This window comes from Dama dama, chromosome 24 (assembly GCF_033118175.1).
Source record: "Dama dama isolate Ldn47 chromosome 24, ASM3311817v1, whole genome shotgun sequence".
Classification (NCBI taxonomy): domain Eukaryota; kingdom Metazoa; phylum Chordata; class Mammalia; order Artiodactyla; family Cervidae; genus Dama; species Dama dama.
The window spans coordinates 55,279,058-55,292,797 of record NC_083704.1 but is presented as its reverse complement, the minus strand read 5'-3'; the positions used below and the strand labels follow the sequence as shown (position 1 = coordinate 55,292,797).

The 13,740-nt window shown below is 39.9% G+C and overlaps 1 protein-coding gene across 1 annotated transcript in view; it reads right to left on the bottom strand.

The window, feature by feature from the left end:
• PRKAR2A (protein kinase cAMP-dependent type II regulatory subunit alpha) overlaps positions 1-13,740 on the bottom strand; it is a 71,055-nt gene that overhangs the window by 21,417 nt on the left and 35,898 nt on the right. Inside the window, exons 4-6 of the mRNA XM_061128664.1 lie at positions 12,461-12,544; positions 7,129-7,235; positions 4,162-4,315 (exon numbers count right to left, since the gene is read on the bottom strand). Of these exons, the coding sequence (XP_060984647.1) occupies positions 4,162-4,315; positions 7,129-7,235; positions 12,461-12,544 (345 nt within the window). The remainder of the gene's footprint in view (positions 1-4,161; positions 4,316-7,128; positions 7,236-12,460; positions 12,545-13,740) is intronic.

Sequence of the window (13,740 nt, the reverse complement as noted above, 5' to 3'; positions counted from 1 at the left end):
GTCCACCTTCTCGTTTCCTTCTCTCAGGGTCGCCTGTGTCCGTCTGTTGTATGATATCCAGAGTTTTCTAGCTTTAAGAGGGAAGACTAGGGAGGAATGGGGCTATTCTGTCTTGGCCTAGACTAGAAGTTGTCATCAACGTATTTTAAAACCGAGTTTATTTTCCCCCATTATTTCTTGATCTATGATCTATGTTGAATATTTTAAGCACTGGGTTCCCAAGCGTGTGATGTATTCTTAAGCCAGTGTATACTCATCTCTCAGGACCAATCTTTTTTTTTTTTTTCTTTGTGGCTGTACCACACCACATTCAGGATCCTAGTTCTCTGTGGGAACTAGGAATCATACCTGAGTCCCCTGCTGTGGAAGCAAGGAGTTCTAACCACTGGACTTCCAGGGAAGTCCTGCTCAGTTCAGTTCAGTTGCTCAGTCGTGTCCGACTCTTTGCAACCCCATGAACCGCAGCACACCGGGCCTCCCTGTCCATCACCAACTCCTGGAGTCCACCCAAACCCATGTCCATTGAGTTGGTGATGCCATCCAACCATCTCATCCTCTGTCGCCCCCTTCTCCTCCTGCCCTCAATCTTTCCCAGCATCACGGTCTTTTCTAATGAATCAGCTCTTCGCATCAGGTGGCCAAAGTGTTGGAGTTTCAGCTTCAACATCAGTCCTTCCAATGAACACCCAGGACCGATCTCCTTTAGGATGGACTGGTTGGATCTCCTCGCAGTCCAAGGGAATCTCAAGAGTCTTCTCCAACACCACAGTTCAAAAGCATCAATTCTTTGGCGCTCAGCTTTCTTGATAGTCCAACTCTCACATCCATACATGACCACTGGAAAAACCATAGCCTTGACTAGACCGACTTTTGTTGGCAAAGTAATGTCTCTGCTTTTTAATAGGCTGTCTAGGTTGGTCATAGCTTTTCTTCCAAGGAGTAAGCGTCTTTTAATTTCATGCCTGCAATCACCATCTGCAGTGATTTGGAGCCCGAAAAAATAAACTCGGCCACTGTTTCCCCGTCTATTTCCCATGAAGTGACGGGACCAGATGCCATGATCTTAGTTTTCTGAATGCTGAGTTTTAAGCCAACTTTTTCACTCTCCTCTTTCACTTTCATCAAGAGGCTCTTTAGTTCTTCTTCACTTTCTGCCATAAGGTGGTGTCATCTGCATATCTGAGGTTATTGATATTTCTCCCAACAATCTTGATTCCAGCTTGTGCTTCCTCCAGCTCAGCATTTCTCATGATGTACTCTGCATATAAATTAAATCAATAGGGTGACACTATACAGCCTTGATGTACTCCTTTTCCTATTTGGAACCAGTCTGTTGTTCCATGTCCAGTTCTAACTGCTGCTTCCTGACCTGCATACAGGTTTCTCAGGAGGCAGGTCAGGTGGTCTGGTATTCCCATCTCTTTCAGAATTTTCCACAGTTTATTGTGATCCACACGGTCAAAGGCTTTGGCACAGTCAATAAAGCAGAAATAGATGTTTTTCTGGAACTCTCTTGCTCTTTCGATGATCCAGCAGATGTTGGCAATTTGATCTCTGGTTCCTCTGCCTTTTCTAAAACCAGCTTGACCATCTGAAAGTTCACGGTTCACGTATTGCTGAAGCCTGGCTTGGAGAATTTTGAGCATTACTTTACTAGAGTGTGAGATGAGTGCAATTGTGTGGTAGTTTGAGCATTCTTTGGCATTGCCTTTCTTTGGGATTGGAATGAAAACTGACCTTTTCCAGTCCTGTGGCCACTGTTGAGTTTTCCAAATTTGCTGGCATATTGAGTGCAGCACTTTCACTGCATCATCTTTCAGGATTTGAAATAGCTCAACTGGAATTCCATCACCTCCACTAGCTTTGTTCATAGTGATGCTTCCTAAGGCCCACTTGACTTTGCATTCCTGGATGTCTGGCTCTAGGTGAGTGATCACACCATCGTGATTATCTGGGTCATGAAGATCTTTTTTGTACAGTTCTTCTGTGTATTCTTGCCACCTCTTCTTAATAGCTTCTGCTTCTGTTAGGTCCCTACTATTTATGTCCTTTATTGAACCAATCTTTGCATAAAATGTTCCCTTGGTATCTCTAATTTTCTTGAAGAGATTTCTAGTCTTTCCCATTCTATTGTTTTCCTCTATTTCTTTGCACTGATCACTGAGGAAGGCTTTTTTATCTCTCCTTGCTATTCTTTGGAACTCTGCACTCAAATGGGTATATCTTTCCTTTTCTCCTTCGCTTTTCGCTTCCCTTCTTTTCACAGCTATTTGTAAGGCCTCCGCAGACAGCCATTTTGCTCTTTTGCATTGCTTTTTCTTGGGGATGGTCTTGCTCCCTGTCTCCTGTACAATGTCACGAACATCCGTCCATAGTTCATCAGGCACTCTATCAGATCTAGTCCCTTAAATCTATTTCTCACTTCCACTGTATAGTCATAAGGGATTTGATTTAGGTCATACCTGAATGGTCTAGTGGTTTTCTCCACTTTCTTCAATTTCAGTCTGAATTTGGCAATAAGGAGGTCATGATCTGAGCCACAGTCAGCTCCCAGTCTTGTTTTTGCTGACTGTATAGAGCTTCTCCATCTTTGGGTGCAAAGAACACAATCAACCTGACTTTGGTGTCGACCATCTTGTGATGTCCATGTGTAGAGTCTTGTCTTGTGTTGTTGGAAGAGGGTGTTTGCTATGACCAGTGCGTTCTCTTGGCAGAACTCTATTAGCCTTTGCCCTGCTTCATTCTGTACTCCAAGGCCAAATTTGCCTATTACTCCACGTGTTTCTTGACATCCTACTTTTGCATTCCAGTTCCCTATAATGAAAAGGACATCTTTTTTGGGTGTCAGTTCTAAAAGGTTTTGTAGGTCTTCGTAGAACTGTTCAACTTCAGCTTCTTCAGTGTTACTGGTTGGGGCACAGACTTGGATTACCGTGATGTTGAATGGTTTGCCTTGGAAACGAACAGAGATCATTCTGTCGTCTTTGAGACTGCATCCAAGTACTGCATTTTGGACTCTTTTGTTGACTATGATGGCTACTCCATTTCTTCTAAGGGATTCCTGCCCACAGTAGTAGATATAATGGCCATCTGAGTTAAATTCACCCATTCCAGTCCATCTTAGTTTGCTGATTCCTAGAATGTCTATGTTCACTCTTGTCATCTCCTGTTTGACCACTTCCAATTTGCCTTGATTCATGGACCTAATATTCCAGGTTCCTATGCAATGTTGCTCTTTATAGCATCAAACCTTGCTTCTATCACCAGTCCCATCCACAACCGGGTGTTTTTGCTTTGGCTCTATCCCTTCATTCTTTCTGCAAAATCCTGCTCAGGAGCATTCTTTTTTTTTTTTTTTTTAGGAGCATTCTTAATTCTGCACTAGTATAGCACAATAAAGTGCTTTAGTATGTCTTTAAAATGTGTTTTTTTTTTTTTTAGGAAATATATTGATAATTTCAATATATACATTTAATTCTGCTTGTAGGGTAAATGGAAACAAATTACCATAGAGGTGAACATTTTAAAAACGAAATCTGGAATTTGTACAAGAGGATGATTCTTTTAAGAAGGAAAAGTTATATATTTTGAAGGCTTGATACTGAAGGATGCAAGGTGGGTCATGTATTAATAGAGGATAGGACCTTAGCAGTCGATGCCTAAGATATTCTGGGAAAGTTCTGTTTCCCAGAACATGGCTGTCAGCCTTTCTGGTCATCTAAATCTACTGACTATTGGCATGGACCAATGAACAGATGGTCAAACACCATCTGTTAGTGAAAAGTTAGTCCTAGGATAGTTAGAGATAGAAAACATTTTTGGCAGAGCTTTCAATGACACTTATTTTTCTAGACTGGTCTCTTCTGTAGTTATCCTTCTTCTCTCTGCTTATCTGATAAAAACATAAGAAGAAAAAAATGCGGTAAGAGCTGACACAACTACTAGGTCACAAGACCCAGTTTTTTCTATGTAATTTGGAATAAACAGTCTGTTGACAAATCACTTCAGGGAAATGGAAAAACACATAGGTTAAAATCTTCCACAGTGTCTTTCAGATAACCAGCTATAAAATATACTGTGAACAAACAGCCAAGGACAGAGACCCAGAAGTCAGGGAGAGTAATACCATGCTATGCAAGGAGAACCATTTCTCTAACTCACCAGTCCCCAAAGGGAGCCTTCTGAAGTGGCAACAATGGTAGCAGCTCTCGGGGTATTGTACATCAGAGCTAGTTCTCCAAAACTTCCATGGTTGTCATACTGACCAACGGAGCGGGTTTGATTACCTTTTGTTACTAAAATATCATAGGTTCCCCTGGAAATATAAGAAACAACTTCATTTATAATGGGCAGGTATACACGAATAGAAGGTATATATGATATACAATGTTGTTATTGGGGGAATTCCAACAGATTTTTTGCTAGTATATAGAAATATAATAGATTTTTGCATTTGACTTAGTATTGTGTGACCTTGCTAAACTCATTTATTAGTTCTAATGAGTGAACTTGGTATTTTCTAGAGGATCATGTCATCCACAAACAAAGACAGCTTTATTTTTCTTCCTTTCCAACCTGTATGCCCTTCCTCCCTCCCATCAGTTCTTCTTTCCTCACTTCCTCTTCTTCCTTGCATCAGCTAGGACCTACAGTGTAATACTGCATGAAGAGGTGAAAGCAGACATGCTTCTCTGGTTCTCCATCTTAAAGGGAAAACATTCAGTTTTTCACCATTAAGTATGAAGTTAGCTATAGATTTTTTAAAATAAATACCTTTACTTAGATTGGATAAAAGTCCCTTCTACTCCTATTTTGCTGAGTTTTTACCATGAAAAGGTGCTAAACTTTGTCAAATGCTTTTCCCGGAGGTACTGAAATGACTGGTTGGGTTTTCTTTTGTAGTCTGTTGAAAACTAGGATGTAGAACTGATTAAAATTTTTTTTAAATACAATTTTCTCTCCATTGAGTGTTCACTAACAGTGGCTAAAGAAAAATATTCACAATGGACAGCATTTGGAGAAATAGGCACTCTCAATACACCACTGAAGCAAATGTAAACATTTCCAAATTTCTCCAAGATAATTAACAACAGAACAAATTCCTTGGAGAGACCCTTTTACACAGTAATTTCATTTCTAGGCATTCTAAAGGAGATAATAGAAGATACTGGAAAATATTTAACTGCAAGGATGCTCACCAGGTAATATTTATAACAGCAAAAATCACAATTTAATCTGCTAACAATAAGATGGGTCAAATATATGTCTATATTGATATTATGCAGTCAATATAAATGATGACATAGAATAATATTGTATCCTATGGCAAACCACTTCAAACAGATTTTTAAAATCAAGCCAATGTACATGAAAACATATATATAAATTTAATAAAGAGTTAACTACATTTTACGTATTTGATTGTTATCAGCTTTGAAGCCCTACCACTCCAATACTTTTTCCTCTTCTGTCTCACATCTGGGAAAGTTGATAAGAAAACTCAGGTGCTCCCTCATTTGGTGTTGATGGGAAATCCAAATCAGACAAGAGCCTGCCCACATACAAGAGTACTCTACCTCAGCTCTACCTTCTAATACCATGAAATACCAAGCCAGTCACCTCTCTGTGCTGCCTCAAGTCATTTCTGAACCTCCTAGGAACCTACCCTGTTCACCTTTAAAACACACATTATGAGAATGATCAATCTTTTCATAGCCTTTTAGTCTGTGTGTGTGGTATGATCAGTCTTGATATCTGAACCAAATTTGGGGTAATGGATCTGACCAAACAGTAAGGCAAAGGGGAAAAAAAGAAAAAATATACTCTGGTGATAAAATTAGGGCAAAATTACTTTTTTCCCTGTTTTGCTTGTTTTTTTTTTCTTAAATTTCCTACAAAGAGCCTCCACGTGTCTGATAAAAATCACTAGGTATCACATGTTACACAAGAAGCAAAGAAGTGGTGATATAACTTAAAAATTTTTTTCTGCCACTACTCATAGAATTCTATGAAGGAAGCCTAAGCATGACAGATAAAAGTAAAAGACTCTTTAAGACTATATTATTTGTATCATCTTTCCTCTTTAAATAAAACATTTCCTTCCTAACTCTAACTGGAATCATTTGTCACGGTATTAAGGGCCCAAAAGTTATGTAAGGAATACATTCTTGAACATTTTTTTGAATGAGCAAAAGGCTTCGATAAGAAAGGGGACAGTTGAATCTAGTACAGCTACTTGATGCAGATAAAAAGACCCTTAAAAATCAGGAAAACAACTGGAAAAAATTGAATAAGGTCTGCACAGTAGATGAGGGTACTGTATAAAATGTTAGTATCTGATTTTCATAATTGGTTTATGCTTATGTAAGAAAATGTCCTATTTTAGGAAATATATACATATATTTGGAGATAAAAGGGCTTATACCTGCAACTTACTTTCAAACACAAAGCTAATCTGGTCAAATATTAACCCGGAGAACCTAGGTTTCTAAGAATTTTTTGTACTATTTGTGTAACAATTCTATAACTGTGAAATTACTTGAAAAGACAAAATGAAAAATAACTAATGGAAGATACCGGTGAAGCAACATCTTATTGATCCTAAACTCTGGTGAGAGTGTTCTTTTCAGGACTCAGAGGGAGTCCCCCAGATGGTGTCAATAGTAATAGCTCAAGAGGTGAGGACACCCCAGGGTGAGCAGGTTAAACCCCCAGGTTTCATGTCTCCCAACAGACCTAAACCTGGGACAGAGCCAAAAGGGGCCAGAGGTATGGAGGCTGAGGAAATACACTCAAGTACAAAGTCAGGCTAGGACTGAATGATCCGGATGACAATAAAGTGTCATGGAAATTACTTCTCTCGGACACTTGCAAATAGCATGTTTATAAAGGCATCTTGCACAGCTCACCTAATTGCAGATAGTGCAACCCAAGTACGTGCTGTACTCAGGCCTCAGGGCAGCAGAAGACAGAGAAGGGCAGGCTGTGGGCGGAGGCGGCACACTCTGAGGAGCTTGTTAACTGGCCCTCAGTCCTGTCTGGGCTGAACAAGGCGCAGGGTAAAGCACCTGCCCTGAACCGCGAATCTTACTAAGCACAGGTGTACAACTACAGAACACCATCTCCTACCGTTCAATGACATAAAAGTTGTCTCCATCATCTCCTTGGTCAATGACATGCTCATCAACTTTGACCGTCCTTTCAAACATGGCATCAAGGACTTGGGATAGCTGTTCCTGCAGGGAACACACAAGGAGAAAAGATGGCCTTTACATTTATGAGGGAAAAAAATAAACTGTTTATCTCAGATGGTGACTACATGGGAGAAGTCCTCACATCAGACTATCCCCCACATCCAAGCAGAAATCTAAGGGTCTGAAACAAATGCCTTCCTGTGGCCATTCAGCTTTGCACGTCCACATACACAGCCCAGTTACCAAGCTCTCTGAGGCAGTATCGCTTTTGGGGGGAAAAAAAATTTCTACAATTTACATGAAAACAGGCATCTAAACCATGGTACCTATTCATCCAGCCACACCCACAAGACTGTCACTCGCCTTGATGACACGTGGACAGCCATGATGGCTCTACTGTATCACGTGTAATGTTATGACGCCACCTTCCTACAGGTGTTGATCTTAACAGGATCATCAAATGTAACAGACTGAGATGTTTCAGAGGTTATCTCGTGGAGCAGCACAGCTGCCCTTCCTAGTCAAGCACATCACTTAATCTGAGTCTGTTTCTTCATTACAAAAAAGTGTTTAATAAATAGCTTCCAGCTCATCAACTTTCATGACTAAAGGAGAAAAATCTATGGAAAATATTTATCACATAATAGGTACTTAATAAATAAGCTCTATTATCAGACACTTAATATTGCTATAGTTATTTATATACAACACATACAATGATTTACCAGTATTACCTGCAATAACCAGAAGGTAACTGCACCAACAAGTATTAAAATAATCAAAACAAAACAGTGCTATTAAATTCTAACAATACAGCGGTCTCAGTCTAGGGCCAGCATCCCTCTGCCAGTGACTGTTGAGCATATGTGCATGCTAAGTTTGCTTCAACTGTGTCCAACTCTGTGTGACCCTATGAACTGCAGCCCACCAGGCTCCTCTGTCCATGGGATTGTCCAGGCAAGACTACTAGAGTGGGTTGCTGTGCCCTTCTCCAGGGGATCTTGCCAACCCAGGGATCAAATCTTCATCTCTTATGTCTCCTGCATTAGCCGGCAGGTTCTTTAACACTAGCACCACCTGGGAAGCCCCAGTGACTGTTAGGGAGCACTAGAGACCAGTTTCAACTCACAGAAAGACTTTCTCTTTGGAGGAATGTGGATTGAAGGCTTGGCAAGGAAATGATTTTATTGCTGAATAATTCCATATGATTTAGCATTCTGCTACTTAAAATAATGTATCACCAACAAGCAGCTCTTTAGTTCCATAGTTCCATGGGTGGTGAATACTGTACAAGCTGACAGATACTATAAAAGAAGGCTTGCTACTCGTGTGTCCACATTCATGTGGAGTGTGAGCCCAGTGTTGCCTGAAACCTCACATTTAAATACAGGTAATCTACACCTGGTGTGTATGGCCTGTGGCCTGTCCATTGGCAGCCTCATGTTCTGAGTAACAAATCTTCTGACCCAGACTCTTCAAAAACATCAGTGTCATGAGATATAGAATAATATATGGGGGAAGCATTCTGGGTTAGAGGGGACTAAAGTCATGCCATGACAACCAAAAGCAACATGTGATTCAGGACTGGAAAACAAAACAAAAAAGCTATAGAAAACTTTCCTGGGAAAAGCTTAATATGGACTGTATTTAGATATTATTATTACAACAGTGTTAAATTTCTTGGGCTTAATAATGATAGTATGTTAATGGAGGAGAATATCTTTGTTCTTGGAAAATATAACTTAAGGCATTTAGTGGCTAAGAGCCATGATGTCCTCAATATATTCATAAATGGTTCAGGACCTTAAAAAGCAGTTTATACGTACCTATATATGTGCATACATATACACATAAGAGACAGCGTAAATGTGGCAAAATGTTAACAACTGGTCAATCTAGGTAAAGAATATACACAAGTTTTGATTTTTCCGTAAATTTGAAAATTTAAACACAAAGGTTTGAAAAGCAAATTGTTTTTAAAGTGGAAACAAATACACTCACTGGAATGGCTAAAATTTTAAAAGATGGATAATATCAAAAGTTGGTAAGGATATAGAACAACTGGAAATATCATATATTGTTGGAAGGAATACAAAATGGTAAAATCACTTTGAAAAAGATCCAGCAGTTTTTTATAAAATAAAAAATACATCTACCCTATGACTCGGCTATTTTTGTCCTCGGGTGTTTTACTGAAGAGCACAAAATGTCCACAGCATTACTATCAAGAGTTAAAAACCAAGAAATAGACCAGGTATCTATTGTCAGAAAAATGAATAAGCAAACTGGCATCTTCATATAATGGAATACTACTCAGAAATAAAAGGGAATGAACTAACATCATGCACAATGACACACTGACATCATGGATCCCTCGAGCTGATCCTCTGAGAAGGACACAGTATAATTTCTACAGTAGCCTGGCCAAGATGTACAACCACATTTCAATTGTAAAGAAACATCAAACAAATTCAAATTGAGGTATATGCTATAATGTAACTAACCAGCACTCTTCAAACTGTCAAGATTATGAAATACAAGAAAGGACTGAAAACTATCACAAACTGGAGGAGACTATGGAAAAATAACAATCAAAATGGGATTTTGGTTGCAATATGGGATTCTGGACTGGATCATTAACTATGGGGGAAAAAAAACATTAGGGAAAAAACTGATGAAATCTGAACAAGGTTTTTAGTTTAATTAATGATATTTTAATAATGTAAATTCCCTGGTTTTGATAACTGTACCATGGTTATGTAAGATGCTAACATTGGGGGAACTTAGATGAGGGCCGTATGGGAACTCTTTACTATGTTCACAACTTTTTTGTGAGGCTAAAACTAGTTCAAAATAACAAATGAAAAAAGAAAACGGAATGCTGAACAACACGAAAGAATCTCAAAAATATTGTGCTGAGCAAAAGGAGTTTCTCACAACAGAGAGAAATCTTGTATGATTTATTATATGAAATCTTATATGATTTCATATCTTGTATGATTCCACTTACATGAAATTCTAGAAGGCAAAATGAATTTATGGTAGAATAAATCAAAATAGAAGTTGCCTCTGTGGGGAGGGGAACAAGAATTGATCATGAAAGGGCATGAGGAAAGTTTCTGAAGTGGTAGTAATATTCTGTATCTTTTTTCTGGCTGCATACATTGCGTGGCATGCGGAACTTTAGCTCGCTGATAAGTGCCTGCATTTGGAGTGCAGTCTTAGTCTTAGCGCCTGGACCGCCAGGGAAGTCCTAACTTTTATAATCTTTTTTCTTTTTTAAAAATATTTATTTTTATTTTTATGTATTTGGCTGGGCTGGGTCTTAACTGCAGCATCTAGTTTCCTGACCAGGGATTGAACTCGGGCCCTCTACATTGGGAGTGCAGAGTCTTAGCCACTGAACTATTAGGGAAGTCCCCAAAATTCTATATTCTTGACAGGGGCTTGGATTACTTAAATGTATACATTTGTCAAACCTAAGTGAATGTACATTTAAAACTCATGCATGCGTTTCATTACATGTAAACAGCAACAAACAAATATTGAACTCCAGTTCATGATATGAATACCAAAATATTTAAGGGAACTATACTGACACTATCCAAAAAAAATAAGATGGGTTAATGTAGGGCAGCAAACAGCTGACTGTAAACGTTTTACTGGAACACAGCCATACACTTTCATTTATGCATTGCCTATGGCTGCTTTCCTGCTACAATAATGAAGTTCAGCAGTTGTGACAGAAATGCTTCCTATTTGCTATGGGCTTCCCTGGTGGCTCAGATGGTAAAGAATTCGTTTGCAATGAGAGAGACCTGGGTTCGATACCCGGGTTGGGAAGATACCCTGGAAGAGGGCATGGCAACCCACTCCGGTATTCTTGCCTGGAGAATCCCCATGGACAGAGAAGCCTGGTGGGCTGCAGTCCAGGGGGTCCCAAAGAGTCGGACACAACTGAGTGACTAAGCACAGCACACATCTGGTTCTTCAAGCAAAAGGCTGCCAACCCCTTTGTTGAGGGTAGATGGCATATAACACAACAAGCATAGTCAAGTGTTAATGTTAGAATCAAGGCAGAGGATAAATACATGTTCTGTAAAACCCTTCTCACTTCGTTGTATTTGAACATTTTCGAAATAAAATGTCAGAAAAATATAATTAAATCTGAAAAATTTATTTTTCAATACCTAAATGGTAAAATGATGTTCTTCATCACTAAGAAAAATCTGAATACTAGACTGACATAACAACTTCCTTTAGAACATCTGTTAGTATAACATTTACCAGGGGTTTTATTCACAGTAGATAAAGAAGTAAGTCTCTTTTCTATTGATACAGATGGGTCTTCCAGGGAAAACAACAGACAGACTAGTATTTCTTACAACCAGCCTTTCATTGAACTCACTGTTCTTGTTTTATTCAGTCTTAGACTAATAAATTTCTGATTAAAGTTCCAGCTATCCCTATAACCACAAAGCTACCAAACAGTCTGGTTTTTACAGACGCCAGGAATACAACATGGACTCATGTCTGACCAATCCAATTCCCAGAGGGCTGTGGGAATATCTTCAGAAGACTTTATTTGCAGGAACTGGGTAGTAGGAAGATTCTATTTCCCATCCCTTCTGTCTCTGCACATTCTGGGATTCCCCAGCAGGCCCAGCACTTCAGTCATCCATGGGCCTTCAGCACATGGCCCTCAAAGTACTGAAGAAATAGGAAATTTGAAGCATCTCTGTGCTCAGGAGGCAGCCCTGTTCTCCATCTTCACCAAGAAGGGGAAGACAGGCACACATAGATCCTGTGCGGAGCCCGATAGACACATACCACTCTGTGTGTCCCAGTCCTGGGGTCTAAACTGAGAATAATCACAAGAGATGCCTCACATCAAAGAGGTGAGAAGCAGTCACCCACTTCCAGTGTGTAACTGCTACTGGTAAGGAGGACACCACACTGGCATCTTTAGAGAAATTACTCTGCAGCGTAAATAAAGATCCTCCCAACTAAGCCAGGGTCATGCAAACCTGAGCATTTCCTTTTGACATGACCCAAATGCATGGTCCGCAAATCGTACTGCCTTGGAGGAAGTATCAAAGCAGTTCAGAGAAATATTAAAAGTCATCTGTGTTTAGCTACAGTGCTAAACACAATGCAAAAGAAGAAGCTAAGGTTTTATTGCCTCATATGGCTGTGGCTAAGATGCTAAAAACTGTTTAAATGATGAAAAGCTAAAAGACAAAAATATTTTACAAAGTCAGTGTTACCGGATCAAGATTTTTAAAGAGAAGAATATCTTTGCAAGCTTCCTGAAGTCTGCACCGCTGTTGATCTGTTTTAGGATGAATCACCTGCCAATCCAAAGAAAACAAGGGAAATTTTAATATTCCATTTTCAAATATTACTTAACTTACAAATTAAAATATTTCTTTCTCCTAAAAATGGGAAAAATTAAGAGTATGTTTACCATAATTTTAATTTTATACAAATACCAAGCAGCACCCTGATCGTGGACAGGCAATGGGATGGGGGTATGGCTGGCAGCAAGTCAGCTATCCGCTGGGAGTCCCAGAATCCCCATCCGTAAAGCAGAAGGTTACACGTTCATTCATTCAACAAACATTTGCATCAGCTAGGTGCCAGGCACCATCTCAGCTCTGAGGACAGAGCAGTGAATACAAGACAAACACCTGCTCTCACCATCAATAAATACATGAAGTATGGTAGAGTGACAGGGCCGAGGAGAAAAATAAGGCCGGGCAGGGTGATTAAAAGTGTGTGCACACGCAGGCCTGTGTCCAGGTGAGGCCCGAGGAGCTGACCTTTGTGTCAAGACCCTAAGGAACTGAGGACAACCTGCGGGAGTGAGTCACGTGGACGTCTCTGTGAAGACGACCTCAAGCAGAAGGAACAGCAAATGGAAACAATATGTTGGGTGAATAGCATGTTTGAGAAAAACCAGGAGACAGGTGTGACTGACAAAGAGCGAGGGGAAAAGATCAGGAAGAGACCTGGTTTGGGGGTTAGGAGGAGGGCAACGTAAATCACAGAACTGGAACTTTTCTCTAGTGACATGGGGGCAATCTCAGGGTTCTGACTGAGGAAGGAAAGAGATCTGACTGATGATTTTAAAGGCTCAGGTTGGTTCCTAAGTGAAGAACAGCCTTGAGGGACACAGGAGCAGAAGCCAGGAAGCGTCTGAGATTATCCTAGTGTTAAACTTATGATCAAGACCAAGGTGGTAGCCATGGAAGTGTTGAGAAGTACTGGAATTTTGGATATGATCTGAAGACCGAGCCCATTGGATTTGCTGAAAAATTGAATGCAGGTATAAAAAATTAAGAGGAGCTGAGGGTGACCTTAAAATTTTGGACCTGAGCAACAGGAAGGATAGAGCTGCCATTTAATGAGCTGGGGAAGACTGTGGGTGAAAAAGAATGTCTCAGTGGAAATCACCAGGAGCTCACTGTAAGCTGTCTACTGAAATCTAAATGGAGATGGCAAGTAAACAACCACTATATGAGCAGGAGTTCAAACATCGACAAAC